This window comes from Nelumbo nucifera, chromosome 7, assembly GCF_055504915.1.
Source record: "Nelumbo nucifera cultivar China Antique chromosome 7, China Antique-T2T, whole genome shotgun sequence".
NCBI classification, from domain to species: Eukaryota; Viridiplantae; Streptophyta; class Magnoliopsida; order Proteales; family Nelumbonaceae; genus Nelumbo; species Nelumbo nucifera.
In genome coordinates, this window is record NC_142655.1 from 49,860,195 (window position 1) to 49,882,714 (window position 22,520).

Consider the following 22,520-nt stretch of genomic DNA (forward strand, 5'->3'; position numbering starts at 1 on the left):
CCTTCCAGAGAAAAAAACAGTGCATGGATTTGTATTTTCTGGGTCTGACGAGAAGATGGTTGTTGTACGAGTTGAAAATCGCAGAGAAAGATGATGAAAGTTCAAACCACCTACCAAAATTACCGAGTGATCATTGTTGGAACTGGGACGACACAGGTAACACGTGGCCAACATGCCAGGATGACATGGCAAATCTCGATTGGCCCAGGCTTTTCCCCTTTGTATTATATCAAAAGACAAAATTACCCTCGTACTTCGATTTTATCAATCAACATCAATGGCTGGCTTTCTTTTGTCTTTTTCACTTTTGCAAATTGGGAAAGGGAAATGTGCCCACATTCGTCCTCCGATAGCTTTGATGGCTTTTTTGCGCAAGTTTTCTGTTTTGGTGAAAGGCCTTAGATGTGATTGGATGATGCGCCGCTTAGAATAATATTGTACGGATACACGATCTTCTGGATGGAGGAGCGCTGGAGCTGGTGGCATCGAGGCGGCATCTTTCCCGGTGGGGTCGGTTCCAAGACGACAGAAGGCAATCATAATCGACCACGTCATTTTGAAAAGTTGCCCCACGTGAACGCTCCGGAGTTTACATTACGATTTACGAGTAGAACTGCAGACGAACTCGTGATGGGATCAATGAACCAACCAAGTTGCCAGAGGAAGCGGTAAACCGGTGACTGGTACTGGTTTATTTCTTATTTCCTTATATATATTTTAGATTTAAATTTAGGGAAAATAATTACTGCTGTGAGATGAAGATTTCGTCTAATTACAGTGGGAGGCGTCAAATCAACAAAAGACTTATGGAAAAGATAACGAGAAGTCAGGTCTGATGAATTTGAAGTTGAAGGGGATGGAGTTCTCAATTCCTGCATCCAATTACCAGAGAAACCAAGGTAATGCAGCGGAAAATGTGTGTTTTCTTACAGGTTCTTACCTCTTTTTTTTTTGTTATTGTTATTCTCTCTGTTATTTACGCCAGCTTTTATTTATTGGGATCATTTATCCCTTGCAGATGTTTATAATCTGTTATCCGTTTGAATGCTTTGAAATTGATTTGTTCTTTTTGGAACTTATAGCGTGGGAATCTGGAAATTCCTCATCGGTTTCTATCAATCTTCCATCGTTTCTTTCCGTTGTTGCAGAATGAATCGGGGGAGAGAATAAGAAAATCGGAACTGTTTTCTTCCTTTTTTATTATAAATTCTAATTTTAAATATTGAAATAAAAAAGGAATTAGAGAAACCGGTGAAAGAGGTTCTGAGCTCTCATTGCCACGTAGAATTACGTGATGAAAGTGGTCTGCAATTTAGTGGACCGGGTTGTCAATCTATCATTACTGTTTTATTTTTTATTGTTCTCTTTATTTATTTTTTATTTTTCCCCTCAAAATCTAAGATTCTCTACAATGGATAGGATGAACGGCAATCGTTATGAAACAAACAAACCAACCAAGTTGAGCAACCGAATTCGATAATCCAAGGTAGCACGTTATCTTCCAGAGTTCCATCAGTCTGTTCTACTTTTTAATTTATTTTATTTTTTCCTATTTCTTGGTTCCACTATTTATTTTATAAAATATAATACTTAATATTGCTTTTGGTTTAAGATTCGAACGGATTGATCCAACATCACGAATTTTCATGATATGGATTGTTGCCTTTTCACTCAAGTTGGGTTTCTCTATTATCGTAGTCTCAAATCTGAACTTCCTTTTCGTCTAAGCTGTTGTTGGTTCTTTTCTTCCTTCTGTTATTGAGCTCTTTGGTTTTCATCGGTTGTTTGGGAATTTCTTCGGAGAAGAGGTAGTTTTCTCAATCGGTTGTGAGTACCTTTGCTTATTCTCCATTATTGTTTCTGAGTATTGTTGAATCTCTCTCTTTTTTGCTTATTCTCTCTCTCTCTCTCACATACACTTTCTGGGGTGCTGCTTAATCTCTCTTTGTTTTGCTTATTCCCCATTATTGTCTTTCTCGATAGTGCTCAAATCGTTCTTGCTTTTGCTTATTCTGCACTTTGGTTTTATAGGTATTGTTCTCTCTCTCTCTCTCTCTCTTTGACTTTCTGGGGTGCTGCATAATCTCTCTGTGTTTTGCTTATTCACCATTATTGTCTTTCTGGATAGTGCTTAAATCGTCTCTGCTTTTGCTTATTCTGCATTTTGGTTTTACATGTATTCTCCTTCTCTCTCTCTCTCTCTGACTTTTTGGGGTGCTGCTTAATCTCTCTTTGTTTTGCCTATTCCACATTATTGTCTTTCTGTATAGTGCTTAAATCGTCTCTGCTTTTGCTTATTCTGTATTTTGGTTTTACAGGTATTGTTCTCTCTCTCTACCACTCCCATGTTTGGATTTTTGGATTTTCTTAACGAACCCCCGGGGAATATTCCTGGTTTTGATTAGAAATGTAGTGATTTTGTGCTGAAAAGTTGGATTATGTTGCATTACTCGAATTTGGTTGCATAAGCTGCCTGAGATTTCTGCATGGTTGGTTTATTTACTATATTTCTTTTTCATTGGGAATTTATCACCTAAAGTTATTTATTCTATTGGGAAATAATCACACAATGGCTTGGCATACCTGTTTCACATGGTGGGATTTATAATTTAGATCCTTCGACAATTCTCTCATCACCCAAAATACAGGAATTATTAAGAAAGATTAGCCTTATTTCTTTATGTCTATTGCAATCCGTATATGTTAATTTGAATCCACTAATACATACATTACTTTTTCACAGAGAAGACTTGGGGATGCTTCATCCTTTTTGAGTTACCTTGTTTAAATGTTGATTTTGTCGCATTGTTTTTCTTATATTTCCTTGATTCTGAATATTTTAGCAAACCCAAATTGGTGGGAGCCTCGTGCACTGGGCTGCCCTTTTTATGGTGAAACTTTATTAAGTAATTGTTTGATACTATTGCCATCTTGATGATCTACTTCGCTCTTTCTTGTTGATGGGTTTTACTTAACAAGTGAGCTGGAACTTCAGGCATCAAGTACTGCAAAAAGAATCAGCTATTCTAATGAAGCAACTGAATGTAATGAAACATCTAACTAGGTTTTTCTGCTCCTTTAGCTATACCTAACCAAAACAAAAGAAAGTATACTTCTCTCAACTTGTGTTTCTTGTCTCCTCAGCTTGGTAGATTGGGCCCATATACTACACAAGTTTCTATATTAGTGGCTTATCCTTCCATTTGATAATTTGGAGTATTTGATATGAGGGATAAATGATTGTCTGTGAATCATCTTCTTTATCTTCTCCTTAGATTGTGCATTTGATTTGATTTTTTTTTTTTGATTTTTCTGTTTTGCCACATTAGATTTGGTCCTCTTCTAGGGGAGTTTGTCAAAAATGAGTTGACATTTTACATAAAGTTTCATAAAAAAATCTTTTTTTTTTTTTTCTGAATGGATATGCACTGATAGATCTCAAATTTAAGAGTATGACTTGGAATATTTTTTTTGATAATCGTATGACTTGGAATATTTTCAAGGACCAGAATTATGCATGTTGCATACTTCTAAATAAAAGTTAAGATTTGGATCCTTCATGGGGCTCCACAATGAGGGGTAGCCTTTCCTCAAAACCCATAACCCCCCACCCTTGGTGACAGCTTGATCCCAAGTCTCCATTACAACCAGCCAGAGAATTTACCAAGTAAACAGCCATTCAGTTGGTTTCATGTTCTTTAGCTTAGCTTTGGTTGTGGGCTAATCAGGGTGCTCATCTAGGGCTTTGAACTTCCTGATAGGGGTTTTGTTCTTATTGTGCTATAACAATGTTTAATATTTTATGCATAAAAAGTGTTTAATATTTTGGGGAATGCCGGAATGGGTCCTCAAAATGTTTTTTCTTTTTTCTTTTATTTTTTTTGAAAAAGGTAAGGTATTCTATTGTTTTAAGTATCAAAGAAAAAACTACAAACAGTTAAGTACAAAGAGATTTTGTACATCAACCCATTAAGAAGAGGGAGAGAAAAAAAAAAGAATGAAATCCTAAAATCCAATAAGATTTAATGATGTTGGACCAAAGTCTAAGAAAAGGAAATAAAACCTATACTTTTTTTGTTGGTCTATGTGGAGAACACTGATGTGGGCCCCACTGTGTTCGTAGGACAGCATGTGTAGTTATTTGTTCCAGTTATAGTAGTGTCAGTTTGAGTCAATTTGTTAATTCAGTTGTTATTTATTTCAGCTTTTATTTACTTTATCTATTATGTAAGTACTAAGGGCAGATGTGTCCTTTCCATTATGTACTAAACATAACCTATAAATAATAAGAAAGGGGCGGCGACAGATCAGTAAGAATCTGTCCCTCCTTTCAACCACTTGTGTTCTCCTGTTTCTCTTCTATTCTCTCTCCTTTTCTCTCACTTTTCTTCTGTTTTGTAAACCTAAAACCTATTAGGATTCAAGACTGATTACAGTCTTGATCTTCTACTTGGTATCATAGCCTATCTAGGGCTTCTCATGTGTGTCTAGTCCAGCCGACCACATGAGGACTAGCTAGGGCTGGAAGCTTTGAAGAAGTATTCGGTGGCTGAATCTTGGAGATTACCAGGAGAGGTTCGCAACAGTTGAAGACTTGCCGCGGCTTGCAGAGAGTTGGTAATCAGGAAGAAGCAGCGAAGGTTAGGGTTCAGGTAACCCTAGAAGACAGTAAACCCAGGTACATAAGTAAGTTTTTTTTTTATTGAGTTTCAGAGACTGCAGTCAATCAAGATAGGTTGGACCTATCTAGAAGTAGGGGCCGAACTGTGTTCAAGTTTCTTTCTAGGGTTTGACTTGCCGAACTGTGTTTAAGTCTGTTTCTCGGGTTTGACTATTGGGCCGAACCCCTTCCCTCTCAGAGGTGACTAGTTTTTAGGGTTTCATATTGCCCTACGACAAGTCCCACTTGTGCGGACTGCTTGGAGAGTGCAGCTGAGCACTTATTTCAGACCCACAGTTGAAACCCTAATTTTGCTCTCGCAGCAGTGGGCCCCACAATAGTGATTTCAGAAAATAGCATCTCAGATTGACAGGTTGCCTGGTACTGTGCATGCTGATTGATTTCAGATCAGATTTGAGTTGATTCCTTGCCTATACTGTGATAGGCGATTGATTTCAGATCAGTTTTGGGTTGGTTTCAGATCAGATTTCGGATCAGATCAGATCAGATTTGTGTTGGTTTCGGATCAATTTTCAGACCTGCTTGTTTGACTCTGTTTTTTGGTATAGTGACTCTAACAGTTTGTAGCCACTGAATCTTGATCAAAGATGGAGTTTAAGGGTCAGGGAGAAAGTAGTTTTGGAAACCACAGTTATGGTAGTGTATCTGAAACCGGGTTTCAGATTACAACTATGAGATTTGATGGGTCAAATTATTTGGAGTGGGCTCAATCAGCCATGATGGCTATTGGAGGAAGGGGAAAACTGGGTTACCTCTTGGGAGATGTGAAAGAACCTTCCAAGGAGGACCCAACATATACCAAGTGGGTTCAAGAGAACTATTTGGTTATGGCGTGGCTGTGTAATTCTATGCAACCACATATGAGCCGAAATTACTTGTGGGCAAAGACAACCAAAGAGATATGGGATGTTGTGAAAGAAACCTATTCCCAACCCCTTAATGTTGTCAGAGCCTATGAACTGAAGTGTGAGGTGAACAGCCTTAAACAAGGAGAGAAGCCAGTTTCTGTCTACTTCTCTACCTTGAAATCCTTGTGGCATGAGATTGACCATCTAGAGACCCTTGAGTGGGAGAGTCCCAAAGATGCACAAACTCACAGAAAGCAAGTCGAGACGAATAGGGTATTTGAGTTTCTGGCTGGTTTGAATTCAGAATATGACATTGTGCGACAACAGATATTGACAAGAGATAGTGTGACCCTTTCTCAAGCATACTCCCTGGTGCATAGTGAAGAGACCAGGAGGAAAGTCATGATGCAGCCTTAGCCCTCTTTCCTAGCCTTGACAGCTATTAAACCTAAGCCAGGGGTGACTCAGAAAGGGACCAGAAGAAGGAAGATAAACGGGATCTGGTATGTGAACATTGCAAGAAACCGAAGCACACAAAGGATACTTGTTGGAAGCTACATCCTCACTTGGTCCTAGCAAAACTAAGAAATAAGAAGGGATTAGCTCATGTGGCCGTGAACACTGATTCAACATCCTCATCAGGCACATCCCTAGAGACTTTAGCTGCTGTTCGGGCTGCCCTCATACAGTTGGAAAAGGAAGTTGGAAGTTCAGCTCAGCCATCTCAGTCACCATTAGCTCCTGCTACATCTGCATTTGCACATTCAGGTACTCGAGCCTCAGCTTACCATGCTTCAGCTCCAGGTAATACTGACCACTGTTGGGTAATAGATTCAGGTGCATTTGACCATATGACTAGCTTGCCATCTTTGTTCACTTCTTATCACTTGTCCTCTGGCCGAGATAGAGTACCCATTGCTGATGGCTCTCTTGTTCCCATTTCGGGCAAGGGGGACATCAAGCTATCGGATACTATCTCTTTATCTTCTGTCTTGCATGTTCCTAAGCTTGATACTAACCTGCTTTCAGTTAGTAGTATTACCAAACACATGAACTGTTCAGTAACCTTTTTCCCTGACCGATGTGTTTTTCAGGATTTGGAGACGAGGAAGGTGATTGGGACTGGCTGTGAGACGAACGCGATCTATCTGCTTGGAGAGAGTTCTCGTCGGGAGGAGTCAGTGGATAATTTAGTGAAGAATTGTTCTTCTTTCTGTTTTTTCGGCTTTGGTTCTTTTTTCTTTGATGCTTCTCTGGACGTGATGTGTTTTCTGAATTACGCCATTAGGTTTCAGAGTACAAGTTTGATCATTCTTTGGATTATGGCTCCTAAGAAGAAATAAGTGGCTCACATCATGGAGCAGGAGGTCAACAACAAAACACAAGAAGAGGTGCCAGAGTTGAGTGAAGGGAAGGGAGATCCATCATATAGATGGTGAGGAAGCTGAGAGAAGTTTGAGTTCAGAAGAGAGGAGAGAGAGATGGGGTTTGAAGAAGGAGTTGAAAGACATCTTAAGAAAAGAAGAGGTTACTTAGAGACAAAAATCTAGATGTCAATGGCTTAGGGAAGGGGATGACAATACCAGTTTTTTCCATATGTTGGCAAATGGGAGAAAGAGGAAAAATTCAGTGTTGAAATTGGAGTGGAATGGACAAGTATTGACGAGAGATGAAGACATAGCCCAAGCCTTTGTGAATCATTTCAAAACTCTCTATGAGAGTCCAAGGAGGTCTGGAGAAAACATAGAGGACCTGGATTGGAGGGTTGAGAACGGAGAGCTGTTGGACTCCTTGGAAAGGAAATTTGAGGTTCAGGAAGTAAAAATGCAGTTTTCTCGATGGTGAGATCTAAATCCCTAGGACCTGATGGTTTTACGATGGCTTTCTATCAAGATTGTTGGGAAATAATTAAGGGTGACTTGATGGAGGTGTTTGATGAGTTCCATGAGAGGGGCAAATTTAACTCAAGTGCAAATGCAACCTTCATCGCTTTGATACCAAAGAAAGTGGATGCACTTCAATCGAAGGATTTTAGGCCCATAAGTTTGATAGGTAGCATGTACAAAATCATTTCCAAGGTTTTAGCCCTAAGAATAAAATATGTTCTTCCCTCGATGATTTCTCCAAACCAAGGGGCTTTTGTGTTTGGGAGACAAATAATTGATCAAATCCTCATTGCCAATGAATGTGTAGAGGTTAGAAGAAGGAAAAAACAAAAGGGACTGGTGTGCAAATTGGATTTAGAGAAAGGCTATGATACGGTGGATTGGGAGTTTCTGTTGGAGATTCTTAAGCGTAGGGGTTTCGGAGAGAGATGGTGTAAATGGTGAAGGGCTGCATTACTTCATGTCATTTTTCAATTCTGGTAAATGGAGTAGCAAGAGATTTTTTTCCTGCCAAAAGGGGGCCTAAGACAAGGAGATCCTTTATCTCCCTTCCTATTTACTCTGGTAACTGATGTGTTGAGTGAGTTGATCATAAGAAGATGCCAACAATATGATTAGAGGTTGGAGAGTTGGAAGGGATGAAGTGGTGGTTACACATTTACAATTTGCAGATGACATTATTATGTTTTGTGAAGGGAAAACTGAAGAACTCATGAACCTAAACAGGATAGTCCATAAATTTGAGAGGATCTCTAACCTAAAGATCAATTGGGGCAAGAGTTGTGTGGCAGGAGTAAACTTAGGGAGTGGAGAGGTGATTCGATTAGCTGGAAAATTGGGGTGTGAGATAGGAGATTGGCCATTACAGTATCTGGGACCACCTTTGGGAGGAAATCCTAATGTGGATGGTTTCTGGTACCCAGTGATTGAGAGATTTACAAAGAGACTTGCGGATTGGAAGAGAAGTTACATTTCTTTGGGAGGTAGGGTAATCTTGATAAAGTCCACGTTGGCTAACTTACCAGTGTATTTCCTATCTACCTTTAGGATACTGGTGAAAGTAGCAAACCAGATAGAGAAGATCATGAGGGACTTCCTTTGGGAACCAGGAGACACCAAAAGAGACCACCTAGTGAAGTGGGAGGTGGTTTCTAGAAGTAGAGATGAAGGGGGACTAGGAATAGGAAATCTTAGGCTAAGAAATACAGCATTATTGGGGAAATGGTTATGGAGATTGCCTTTGGAACAGGATAGACCTTGGCATAGAGTGATTATTAGCATTCATGGATTGGTAGACAATGGTTGGGATGCAGGAGTCGACCCAGGGGCTTCCCGATGCTCTCCCTGAAAAGCTATTCATGGTATTTTACCTTCATTCCTTCCTTATGTCAAATTTGATGCTTGTGCAGGAAATAAGGTCTTATTTTGGGAAGATGCTTGGGTTGGAGACACTCCCCTTAATGAAAGGTTCCCTTTTATTTATTCACTCTTTGAAAATAAAAGAAAAGTGATCTCTTCGGTCTTTACTGATAACTCTTGGGACTTGGGTTTGAGGAGAGGCCTAAGGGAGTCAGAAATGACAATGGTGGATGAATTAATTAAACTTCTAGGGTCAACTTACCTGGATCAATCTTGTGTGGACAGTAGAATTTGGAAACCTTCCCCTTTTGGTGTGTTCACTTGCTCTTCCTTTTTTGGTATCCTCATTCAATCATCAAACCTTGTAAGGAGCTTTCCTTCAAAGGAGATTTGGTGTTAGCCTGTACCCCCAAAAGTTCAGGCTTTTTGTTAGGAGGTGGTTATCCAAAAAGTCAATACTCTAGATTTGTTGCAAAGAAAAAGGCCAAATGTTTGCCTATCACCCCATGTTTGTAGCCTCTGCTTGGGATTTGGTGAGACGATCACACACCTATTGATTTCTTGTCCATTTGTATGCTTTATTTGGACTTGGTTCTCTTCTATCTTTGGTTGTAGGTGGATACCTCCCCAGATGTGGCAAGGCTTTTTGACCCAAGCTTTTTCAGGCAACCGAAGAGGCGTGGAAGATTAATGTGGAGAGCCACAAGAGCAGTTATCTTATGGTTAGTTTGGGAAGAAAGGAATAATAAAATCTTTAAAGGCGTGAAGAAGTCCAAGGAGGCAATTGTAGAAAGGATAATTATTATGACTATTCATTGTTGAAAACTTTGGATTTGTTTAAAGACTTCTCAGCTGAAGACATTTACAAGAATTGGGAAGTGGTGGCTTTTACAACTTCCATGAAACCTATTGTGTGGGAATTTTGGTCCCCACCAACACAACAAAGAGTGAAAGTGAATTTTGATGGGAGTTCAAGAGGTAACCCGACCCCTTCAGGTATAGGAGGAGTTTTCAGAGATGAAATGGCAGAATTGTGGCTTTGTTTTCAGGACCAATAGGAGTGGGGGACTCATTGAGAGCGGAGGTGATGGCCTTGCTTCAAGGTGTAAGATATGCAAAACAATTGGGGTTACACCAAATTGAGATTGAGGGAGACTCTAAATTGTTGATCGAGTGGCTGCAATCTAGTAAGTTGGGAGCCTGGATTTATAGACAGCCCATAAGGGAAATCCACAATACAACAAGGGAGATCGGTGCATGCTTCAAATGGACAAGGAGATCAGCTAATGGTTTAGCCAACATGTTGGCTAAACAAGGGACTATGAGGGAGAGTATGTTCTGGGCAGTTTTGTAAGAAAGATAACTGGGGCTCAACACCTACTTAGGGGTTGACAGCTGTACTTAAATCTGGAAAGTTATTTAATGAAGTTACTGTTTCCAATAAAAAAAACCATGTAGGGTGGCTGGGCGAAATTTCAAAAATTTTCTTTCTCCGTTCCGGGAATTGTATTCCCTGTTTTAGAAAAATAACATTTTTCAAGGTTCGTTCTTGAAACAAACTAGACTAGATTTGTAACCAAAATTAAGGGAGGGATATACCTGATACAGAATTCACAAAGGTAGCTCCCAACGTAGGTGTTCACGCCAAAAGAGGTCACCAAATCCTACCTCCACTGAAGATGACACAACTTAGGATGAAGCAGGATTAGCAAAGCAGTTCTTCAGCAAGGATCACGCAAGGGAGTGTGAGCACAAATTCAGATCTGATTTTTTCTAGCAGAAATCAGAATCAAGATCTAATCTTGATCAGTCCAAGACTTTGGAGATCGGATTCAACAAAAGTGTTTAACAGAAGGAATTCACCCTCTATTTATAACCTTTCAGGATCAATTTCCTAATCCTATTAGGAAAGAGTTCTTTGATCCAAATCTTTATTTAGATCTGAACTCTTAAGTGGATAAGACTTATCTTATCCTCTTGTTGATCCATATCCATATCTAAAACCAGATTCGCCCATATTATTTAATCTCATTAACCCAGCTTGAAATGGGCTTTAGGCCCATTAAGCTATCAGACTCACTTCCCTTTTAATTTGCTGATAACTTGGCTCTCTTTGTATGGCATGGGACCCTAACATTGATCTCCACAAAAGCCATATGGGTTCAACCTAGCCTTTGTTACAAGGCCTAGCCAAATTCACTGCCGAACACATTGAACCCCTGAGCCCATATGGCAGGCCCAACATTTACACTAAATGGTCCTTGGGTCCAACCACCTTATGAAGGCCTAAGGACTATGGACTTAAGTGAGATTAACCCATCAGATATGTAAGCCCTAAATGGTCTTACACTTAACCTCTCAGCCCATAATGATCAAACACTGCCCGACAAGAGAGGACCTCTCCTTCGGCTACAAGGTACAGTGTTGCACTCTCTGCTCAGGATGGATATCGGGAATTAAAACCTTTTGCAAACATTTTTCATAAAACATAATATATACATATATATATCTATATAAATATATTTTGCAAAACAAATTTCAAACATGTTTGAAATCAATTGTTGGCAATTTTGGTTTCCATCAAAGAGAGTACTGCCCCAGATCATTCACTTTGTCTGATAAAGGGGCTGATTCTGTCACTATGATCACCCACTCAGATGAATTCTCAGACTGCCCCAACATTCCTAGGTTTTGGCCCCGCTAAGGATCTCACTGATTGGCATATCAAAGATAGCCCGATCTAACACCTAGTGTAGTACCATAATCGAGTCTAGGGGTTAGGTGTAGCTTTCCAGTTTTGCCTATCTGTCTCCAAGGTGCAAGGCATAATTGGAAAATGGTTTGGTTTAGAGATTCAAATGAACCCACACTACATGTGCTTTGGGTCTCACCCTGGCAGCTGAGACAAGATACCCCAACCGACTTGGCAGCACATTAGTGTTAGCCTTGGTAGGATAAACCTTGGAAGGTTTATCCAACGGCTGTGAACATTCTAAACTAACACGAGTCTCATAAATGTTCAGTTTAAGGGTAATTACACAAAAACATATCAGATATAACGTGAATCAATTGTGTACTTTTATTCATTTACAATAAATGTCAAATGTACATCAATCTGATTGGAGCTAAGGGCATACACTGTCTAACAGCTCCCACTTGCACTTAGGTCCAATCTGGTACAAGCCTCAGTTCCAAACTGTCCACGTGTTTCTCAAACACTTTCTATGTTAGTGGCTTAGTCAATGGGTGGGTTTGCCACATTCTCCGCTGATGCTACCTTTTGAATCTAGACGTCCCTTCTACCAACAATCTCTCGTAGATCCAATGTTGTCACACAATAGTGGAATGGGTGATATGGTAGGATTCCAAATTCTAGAATGAACAACTTCATCCATTAGGCAGCGTCACTTACAACAATGTGCTTGGCTTGGGTCGTGGATTATTTTCTTACTACACAGGACCCCATCATGGAGATGTAACCAGATGTAGATTTTCTATCATCTGGGTCTGACTGGAAGTCGGCATCGGTATACCCTAGGATCTTTAGTGAACTACTATCGAATACCAGACAAAACTCTTTTGTCATTCGGAAGTATTTAAGTATGTTTTTCACAGCTACCTAGTGCTCCTGTCTTGGATTTGACTGGTATCTACTTACCACACTCACTGCCTGAGCAATGTTTGGCCGAGTTTACAACATGGCATACATGATGCTCCCTATGGCTGAGGAATAGGGAACCTCTCTCATGCCCTCAATCTTCTCGGGAGTCTTGGGAGACATACCCTTGGAGAGAGTGACTCCGTGTCTGAAAGGGACAAATCCCTTGGGGTTCCCCATGCTGTATCTTTTGACAATCTTGTCAATGTAAGTAGACTGGATAATCCTATTATCCTCTTTGATCTATATCTATAGAATCGAAGTCCCAAGATATAGGAGGTTTCTCCAAGATCTTTCATGGAGAATTGCTGCGAATGCCACACTATCACCGTAGTTAACATTCCTACATCATTCCCAATGAGTAAAATGTCATCTATATACAGAACTAAGAATGTAACCCTATCTCCCATTGTTTTTCTGTAAACACAGGGCTCATCCGGATTTTGCTCAAAGTAAAACTGTTTGACGGTAGGGTCAAACTGGATGTTCCAACTCCTTGAAGCTTGCTTAAGTTCATAAATGGATCAGTTAAGTTTGCACACCATGTGTTCTTGACCTACAACAATGTAACCTTGCGGTTGCTGTATGTAGATATCTTCAGTAAGAGCTCCATTCAGGAACACGGTTTTGACATCCATTTGTCAAATCTCATAGTCATAGTGTGTTGCTACAACTAGTAGGATTCTTATGGATTTAAGCATGGCCATTGGCGAAAAGGTTTCCTCATAATTGGTTCTCTCTTTCTGAGTATACCCCTTCGCTACAAGACAAGCTTTATAGGTCTAAAGCTTACCATTAGAGCCCTTATTCTTCTTGTAAATCCATTTGCAACCAATTGCTTTCACCCAAGGGGGTGAGTCTACAAGAGTCCAGACGTTGTTGGTCTCCATCGAGTCCATCTCGGCTTTCATGGCATCTACCCACTTCAAGGAATCAATATCCAACATAACTTCCATATAAGTCAGGAGATCTTCCTCACTGGTCGTGGCTTTCATCAAGTAACTTTCTTGATCATAGCCATAACGAACTGGAGGCCTAGAAATCCGGGTAGATCTTCTAAGTTGGGTATTATCTGGAGCCAGTGGGACATCTCCCGTTACCCCTGGGCTCTCCTCATGAAGAACAACTTCCTAACGATGATTGTCTAGGATGTAATATTCTTCAAAGAAGTAGGCATTTCGACTGCAAAACACCTTTTGCTCTTTTGAGTCATAGAATAAGTAACCTACAGAGCTTTTGGGTACATAAAGACAATCTTTAAGTGTAATTATTCCTTCTCAGAAATACAATTCTTCAGTTTCTATGGTTGTAGCTGCAAGTGTTGCAGAAGTCCCCAAGTAAAGTGTCACTTCTCCTTCACTCAGCCTTCTGCTTGTCTTGAACCCTTGCAATGTGTTACATGCATGAGTAGAAGCCCCAGAGTCAATACACCAGGATGCAGAAGTGACCAACAAATTGGTCTCTATGACAAAAGACTTGAAATTACCTTGCTTCTTGGTCTCCAGGTATTGAGGACAATTCCTCTTCCAGTGGTCGGTCTGCTTGCAGAAACGACAAACATCTGATGTCTTATCCTTTTTTTGCTTTTTAGGTTTACCGGCTTTCTTCTGAGGCTTCTTCTTAGCTTTCCTCTTTTTCTTGCCTGGTTTGCCACGTTCAACAAGCATTGCTATCGGCTTGTCCTTCTTTATCAGTTCTTCAGCCCTTTGCAACATATTGCTAAGTTCTTGAAGGTAACCTTTAATTTATTCATGTTGTAATTCATGATAAACTGATTGAAGGAGGGAGGCAAAGAGTTTAAGGCGGCATCAATTTTGGTGTCATCATCTAGCCCAGGCCCGAGAGCCTCCAGTTCATTGATGTAGCCCATCATCTTGAGACAATGGTCTTGAACCTATTGGTTCTTAGACATCTGTGTGGTCATAAACAACTTTATGACATTTTGTCGAGTAGTACGATTATGCTCTTCATACATGGTCCTCAGACTATCCATGATATCCTTGGACACTTCGATCTTATCGAATTATCTCTGTATCAGATTGTCTAAGGAGGCTATAATATAACACCGGGCAAGAGAGTTCTCTCCTCCCATTCTTGATATTCCTTTTTATAGGCCTCGGAAGCCCTATCACTCAGACGTTCCGGTGTAGGGTTTTTGGCTACCTTGTCCAACTTCTCGGACGTCAGCACCAGCATAAGGTTACGAAACCAGTTAGCATAATTGGGTCCTTTAAGCTTGTTATCATCCAACAGTTTGTCGAATTGTCCGTTTGCCATTTCTGATAAAAGGCAAAATATTAGTCCACGACCTAAAAAGTGATTCATGTTATTTACATAGAAAGGGCTTTTAGTTCATCTTGTTAATAATATATTACTTTGGTAATTTTTTCTTTAAATTTTTAATGCTCTTCAATATCTGATTGCAATCCAAAATTCGACTCAAATCCGTATGTTAATGAATCAAATTTGGATCTGGGTATATTTGATTCGATCTGATCCATTTGAAGTCCTAGATAATCTATTGGGTATCTCCATTAATAACAAGTTGGTGGAAGAGAGAGAAATTCTGGAAAATGAATATGCTCAATAGGTGGAAGGAGAGAAATTCTACGGGCAGGAGAGGGAGGGGCAAAAGAGTTAAAGGTTGGAGAAAGGTGTAGAGTGCTTAGATTTATTGGTGCTGTTAGAATCCCACCAAGAGATTGAGGGAGAAGTGTTGTCTGTTATACCGTTAGCAGTGTTAGGGGAACAACAATAGGGTCAACTGTTGGAAATCCCTCATAAATCATGGGTGGATGAGGTTGAAGAACAGAAGGATGTGAAAAGAGCTAATGGTAACACCATATTTGAGTTGGTGTGATCATATCCTGGAGGTGAGCAAAATTCTGGGGGTTTCCTTTGAAGGTAGAGAGGGAGAGAGAGTTATTGATCCTATTTATGGCTCTGAAAAATAGGAAAAGTGAGGGTTGCAAGGATCTGAAGGTGCTGCTTAATAAGATTCTGTAAGTAAGGAGCAAAACAGGTTGAAGTGGATGCTGAATGAAAGGGATCAGCTAGTGAGGCAAGGAGAGGAAGGGGTAGGTGTGGGGGTCAGAGGGGGAGAGGTTCTGGGAGCTCATTTTGGGGCAGACCTCTTTAAACAGAGTTTCTGATGGGTTTTGACATATTATGGTGGAAAGTTAATGAGTTGGGGGTGGCAGAAAAACAATCTTTGGTGGAAGTTGGAGATAGTAATCTTTGGCTCTTTGCTTTTAATCGGTATAATGCTTAATATGAAAAAAAGGCGTGCTCTTATTCATCAAAAGAAAAAAAGACATGCTCTTATCTTGCCCATTACTAATTCTATCTTCTTCCACAATACCATCCTTTTACTCCTCATCGGTATGGTTTTGCCACAAAAACTGAGTTTTGAAGCAGAATCTGTTGAAATAACATCCAGTTCCTTAATAAAGTTATGTCTACTTTCTTTTTTCTTAATAAAGTTTTCCTTTAACTATAAAAAATGTAAAGAAACATTCTGAAAAAGGAAACATAGGATATAGCAAACCACATATATATGCCGTTTTGTGAAATGGTTAGACACAAATTACATGTGTTAAAAAGCAAGAGTATGGAGAGGATGCATACTGATGCACAAAATTTGGATCAAGAGCTGCCCTGCTACCAAAAAAAGAAAGAAAAAACTGAAGAAGAAAGTGTGAGAATGGAGATTTTACTATAGAGGACAGCCCTTTCTGTGTAAGCCAAAATTTGCAGGACCATCAATAATTGTATTCATCTCCATTTGAATTAATTTATTTGAACCCTCAAGTTTGCTGAGGGCTCCAGGATCTCATTTAAAACATGTCTGGAGTTCTGAAGACTCAAATATTACATGTATTAATGGCTCATAAACATTAAGATTTTCTTTTTTTTTTTATTTAAATTTTTGTAATGCTTTCCCTTTTTCTTATTGTTTTTCCTCTCCTTTTACCTAATTTTCATAAGTTGAAATGTTATCATGCTACAACAATTTGCTTTTCTGATGCTGTTACCAAAGTTTGAACAGAGCAGGTTCCAGTTTAATTGAAAATGAAAATATTCTAGTAGAAATAGTTTGGTTTTTGGTGGATGTTTAAAACCTTGGTGGAAACATAAAAGGGAAAAGAAAGCTTGTTTAATTGAATGGGTCCTGTTGTAGTTGTTAAGAAGAATGAGTTTCAAGAGGTTAGTAGAAAATAATTGATGAATTTCAGTGGATTGGTTATTCCCATTCAACCATTTGAACTCCCAATACCAAACACATCCTTCGGACCTTCTCCCCCAATCCAAAATTGAAATGATCTAAATTGTTTTAGGACTACAAAGCACATTAAGGTTGTAACACTTGATATAACATGTTTCACATGACCGACCCTATACTATTGAACGTATAGTGGTAGGAGAAGGCAGAAGACTTGCAAGAGCAAAAGGACAGTTGTTGTAATATGTTTAGTGTGGAAAACACCCATATGAGGTGCTACTATCTTTACATAGCTTAAGATGGAGATCAATTCTTCTTTGCTTGAATTTTAGCATTATCTAAATAATTATGTTCATACAAAAAGCAGTGGATTTGAAACTCTATTCTTCTCTTTCATCAGTTTGTTTATTGGACATATGGGATCAAGGAATGTATTATAATGCCTGTTCCTAAGGAGACAGTAATGGCTATCAAGTCTTACCAAGTGCAGGCTCAAATGTTGGTCAGGGATTACTTACTAGCGGATCCTTTTCTTCCATACACTTCTGTTCTTGGGGGTATATTCGCTTGCAAGATGGTATGTCATAATTTCTTTATCTTTATTAATTTCTATAATTTTTATTGTTCCTTTTTTGTGTTGTGCAGTAAGGAATATGTGGGGTGCAGGGCTGTTAATTGATTGAACCATGATATCAAACCAATTCTAAAAAGAGAACTTCATGGGCCACTTTTCATAAAAACGAAAAAAAAAACTTCATGGACCTACAGTAGCAGGATTGGTTGTTCTTCTGAGTGATATCTCTTGTTTATTATAATAGCAGGAATTCTTCTCCTATAGTAAGTTGTTTATTTGATTCTTTTTTTTTGATCAATAACAAGATTTCATTAGGAGTATTATGAAAAGAAATACAAGAGCAGGAGAGATAAACTTCCTTAACTCTCCATATTATAATTTAGCTATTACAATCGAGCTCAGAACAGATTACTCCTTCCCATTCCTTGCTTTGCTAACACATAAGCAAACCCATTTGCCATTCTTTTTTCCCAATTAAACTTCACCTCCATATTTTGTGTCAAGCACTTGAACCTTTTCTTTTCATTGTTAAAATCCAAAACATTTTTCTTCCTTCTGCAGTCTCTCCACTATCAGCTTTGAATCCCCCTCTATAATCAGCTCTCTTATATTCATGTCCTTTGCCTTTTGTATTCCTTCCATGACAGCTAACACCTCAGCCCTTAATGAATCTCCTTCTCCAATTGGGCCCGAGAATAGGCCAACAGTTCTGCCTTCATTATCTCTAAACACCCCTCCAATACCCAAGGGACCTGGAACTGTTGGGTATTGGAGGGGTGTTTAGAGATAATGAAGGCAGAACTGTTGGCCTATTCTTGGGCCCAATTGGAGAAGGTGATTCATTAAGGGCTGAGGTGTTAGCTGTCATGGAAGGAATACAAAAGGCAAAGGACATGAATATAAGAGAGCTGACCCCATTCAAAGCTGGTAGTGGAGAGACTGTGGAGGAATTGGATTACCCCACACCTCCTTAACAGGAAAAGGTGGCCCTTTAGAGTTAGACAGATTAGTAATAGCCTTGAAAAATGAGGCACAAGAGTAGACACTAGATGGAGGCAGAGTCCAGATACGACTATCAGGTTTTGAGACGTCCAAGTAAACTCCATCGAGGATATGAAGCAAATTTATTATTTATGGCAACATTCAATTCTGAGTCCCTGACCCCCCTTCTCATACCCAAATCTCATTCAACACCCCTCAAAGAGTTGGAAGGAAGCAAGAAAGATGACATTGGTTTGTTTTTATATCTTGACATGGCAAAAATAGAGGGGAATTTAACTTTCAAAGAGATATCTCCCACCCACACCTGTTCCCAAAATTTAATGAGGTTACCCGAACAAAGGTCATACCCGACAAAAGGCAGGCAGGAAGGAAGGGCAGCATAAATGGCCTTCCAAGTGGAGGCTCTAGTTGCTTCAGTCAATAATCCATCATCTCAGCCATCAGCCACAAGCCCATGAATTCCTACCGCCATTTTAGCCCAAAGCTTATCCTTTTCTCCAGGTAGTCTCCAAAGCCACTTCCTTAATAAAGCCTCATTCCTCTTCTGTAAGTTACCTAAACCTAAGCCTCCAAACCTCTTACCTTTACTCACTATTTCCCAGTTCACCCTATGATCCTTTTTTATTCTCCCCTGGTTCCCACAAGAAGTCCCTCATCATTTTCTCCAATTTCCTACTAACATTCACCGGCATCTTGGAGACGAACATAAAATACATAGGCAGATAGGCCAAGGTGGCTCTTATTAATGTAATCTTTGCTCCTAGGGACAAATAATTCTTCTTCCAAGCAGCAAGTCTCTTATCAAATCTTTCTACCACAGGGTCCCAAAAACTACTCTTTTTTGAATTATCTTCCAAAGGTAATCCCAAATATTTCATGGGCTATTGTGACGCTTTGCATCCCAAAATACTTGTATATTGCAACATTTCCCCTTGTTCCATGTTGAGTTTTGGGCTGATATCACTTGTTTTTATTTACATAGAATAGTTAAGGAGTTATTGGGCCCAAGGCCATTAGTTTATATTTTAAGTTAAGAGTGTTTATTCCGTTTTTACAAGTAGCCGATTTACTAAGGGCATACTTGTCTTTGTACTCTATTTTTATTTGTGAGTATATAAGCTAATGAAAGGGAAGGCCAAACCTAATTTTGGCTTCTCCCACTCTCTTCAGGCTCTCTCCTCTTTCTTTCTCTACATAAACCTGCTCTTCTCTTTCTTTTCTTCTTTCTTTCACAGTTTTTATATCAAAACAGATCTTCCAAACTTATTTACTTGGTACCAGAGCAAGTTTAGAGACTTTTTGAGCTGCTCCATCATGCAGCCCTAGATCGGCCGACTTCATGATGAGGTAAAGGGCTGATCGAGGACTTCAGGTAAGCCCAATTTTTGGATTTTTTGGTGGATTTGTAATCCCTTATAACTGGTCTAGGGTTTAACACCAAAATCAGAAAGAATGTGATGATGAGGAACCCAGGCCTTGAGTAGTCAGCTATGGTTAGTACAGTGAAGCCTAAGCTGAGTGGGGATAAGGGTGGAAATGAATCGAGGAACGAGGACAAGAAGGATTTGATCTGCGACTATTGTAAGAAACCTAAACATACCAGAGATACCTGCTGGAAGCTTTACCCACACCTTGTATCGAGCTGACTCAGAAACAAGAAGGGAAATGTGAATATGGCAATGACTAGTGATTTATCAGGACCACCTACTACAACTTCTCTAGAGTTTGTTGCAGTAGCTGCAATGAGGGCTGAATTGGAGAGATATGGGCAGTTTTTGAATCAGAGGGATACAACCTGTCATAGTTTTCAAGGCGCCAAGGTGAGGCTAGGCGACCATGGGGTGCCTAGGCGCCTAGCCCTCGCCTAGGCGATGTAATTTAAAACTAAGGCTTGCCATGGATTTCTATCCCTTTTGAACTAGTTTTTATTGGTTTTATGTATTCTGCACTTACTTTTGTGCTTGTATTTCTTGCAGTGTTGCTTCAAGTAGGCAAAACAATATATTAGAGTTGCAACTTACAAGTTAAAAGTTAGAACTTGAAAGAACTGAAGGGTGCAGAGCCCCTATTTTAGATCAACAATACATGGGGAACAAATACTAAAATAAAAGAAGAAAGTGAAAAGGAAAAGTAGGGGGCGGAGCCCTTGTTCTAGACCCAGAAAATCTGGTGAAAAAAATATTAAAACAAAAGAAGAATTATGAAGAAGAAAAGAAGGGATGGAGCCTTGTTTCAGAAACCAATGTTGAGAACAAAAAACGATAAAAAAATGGAAGAAATTAAGAACAAAAGAAGGGGGCAAAGCCCCTGTTCTAGACCCAGAAAAGCTGGTGAAAAATATACAAAAATAAAAGAAGAATATGAAGAATAAAAGAAGGGGTGGAGCCCCTGTTTCAGACACCAATAATGAGAAAAAAAAGCTGAAAACATGCAGGAAATTTAAGAACAAAAGGAGGAGGTAGAGTCCCTATTTTAGTCCAAGAAAATGATTCAAAAAACTTGGAGAAAAGATACAAAAAGGAAGAGGAGAAAATGGGGCGTAACCACTGTTTTAAACTAGGAAATAGAGAAGAACTGATTAACTCACCTTGACTTTAGAGGACTGTGTGGGAACGATGGAGGCTGTTGTTCTCTCATGTTCCTCTGTTTGATACTTCGATTCTATTGTCAATGTGACACCTTCGAAGATTAACATTTTTTTTTTACTTTCCTCAAAACAAAAGCATGAAAACCAATGTTTTCAAACCATCGTTGACCCGGATGGTCGGACCGTTTGGACCGGAAACCGTTCAGGCGACCGGTTCTGTTTTAACCCAAACCCGCCATTTGGTCAAAAACTGTTGAATGAGTCAATGGACCATTGACTTGGATGGTTTGACCGATAAACAGTTCGACCCGGAGAATGGTTTGTTGCTTAGATCTCAGATCTGAGAAATCTTTGAGATTGAGAAGTCTTAGATCTGAGACTGAGAAATCTTAGATTTGTCTTTCTCGCGTGAGAAGGTGAGAAAGAGAGAGATCTGAGACTGAGAACACCGCCGTTGTTGCCATTGTAGTTCGCCATCGCCATTGCCGTCGCTGTCGCCATCGCCGTCATTGTCGCCACTGCAAGCTTGCAAGTCCTCCTCCTCCTCCTCTTCTTCTTCTTCTTCTTCTAAGCTCTTTCAGTTCAGCCGATAACTTTCAAGTTTCAACCCTTATTTCCTCTTATATAGTATGCATTAATGCATCTTACCCTAATATTCCAATCTAATGGGTAAGATGCTCAAACCGTTCGAATCGTTTGACCCGGATGGTCGAACCGCTGACCTAGAAACTAGTGGCCAGAACAGTTTTGTTTCTGGGTCAATTTTTAAAACCTTGATAATAACATGCAATAGGTTCTATTATAAAAAATAAAACAACCAATAAAATATTATATATTATATATTTTTTGTTTAATAAATATTTATATAATATATGTTTGCTTCAGCCCACTAAGCTTGCACCTAAGATAGTTGGCATTTGGGCAAGGCGCTCTTTGAAAAGTTCCTAGTTGCCTAGGCGTTGCCTTGACAACTATGCAACCAGTTCCAACTCCTTATCAAGTGGACAACAAGGTGTAGGTGGATCAAGAGGTTGCCATTCTACTTTGTTTGCACATACAGGTAGTTCATGTCACTACAAATTATGTATCCACTACAGGTAAGGGGGGACCTCCCTAGATTATAGACTTAGGAGCCTTAGAACATATGACCAACATCTCCGCCATTTTCTCCTCATATCACCTCTGCTTTGGCAGAGATATAGTTTCCACAGCTGATTGATCAAATGTTCCCATTGCTGGGAAAGGGTCTGTCAAGATAACCAATACCATTACCCTACCTTCTGTCCTTCATGTTCCTAGACTAAGCACTAATCTTTTATCTGTTAGTAGCTTGACAAAGAATTTGAACTGTTTAGTGATTTTTTTCCTGATCATTGTGTTTTGCAGGAGTTGGAATCAAAGAGGACAATGGGGAGTGGTCGTGAGGCGAATGGAATCTATCTTCTTGATGTGCTTCCCAGTCATTAGAGCCGTCATGTCAGTGGGAACATTGAGTTAGAGTCAATGGGTCAGATTATGCTTTCGCATAATCGGTTAGGGCATTTGTCTTTTTCTTCTTTGTGTTTTTTGTTTCCAAAATTGTTTGAGTTTGTTAGTTTGTCTAGCTTGAAGTGTGAGGGTTGTCAACTTGGAAAGTATTGTAGACATTCCTTTAAAGCAAGTAATAAAAGATGCTCTTCTGTTTTTGATATTGTTCATATTAA

General features: G+C 39.5%; 1 protein-coding gene across 10 annotated transcripts in view; it reads left to right on the forward strand.

Moving 5' to 3' along the window:
- Positions 1 to 771: 771 nt before the first annotated feature.
- LOC104608114 (uncharacterized) overlaps positions 772 to 22,520 on the forward strand; it is a 36,124-nt gene continuing 14,375 nt past the window's right edge. For 2 of the 10 annotated variants that reach the window (XM_010274001.2, XM_088891413.1), the window contains exons 1-3: positions 1,613 to 1,808; positions 2,319 to 2,489; positions 17,055 to 17,231. In XM_010274001.2, coding sequence (XP_010272303.1) covers positions 2,487 to 2,489; positions 17,055 to 17,231 — 180 coding nt within the window. In that variant the 5' untranslated portion in view covers positions 1,613 to 1,808; positions 2,319 to 2,486. Of the gene's footprint in view, positions 900 to 1,347; positions 1,487 to 1,612; positions 1,828 to 1,983; positions 2,032 to 2,318; positions 2,490 to 17,054; positions 17,232 to 22,520 lie in introns of those variants that run through there. The other 8 variants (XM_088891412.1, XM_010274005.2, XM_088891411.1 and 5 more) reach the window with 8 other exon arrangements.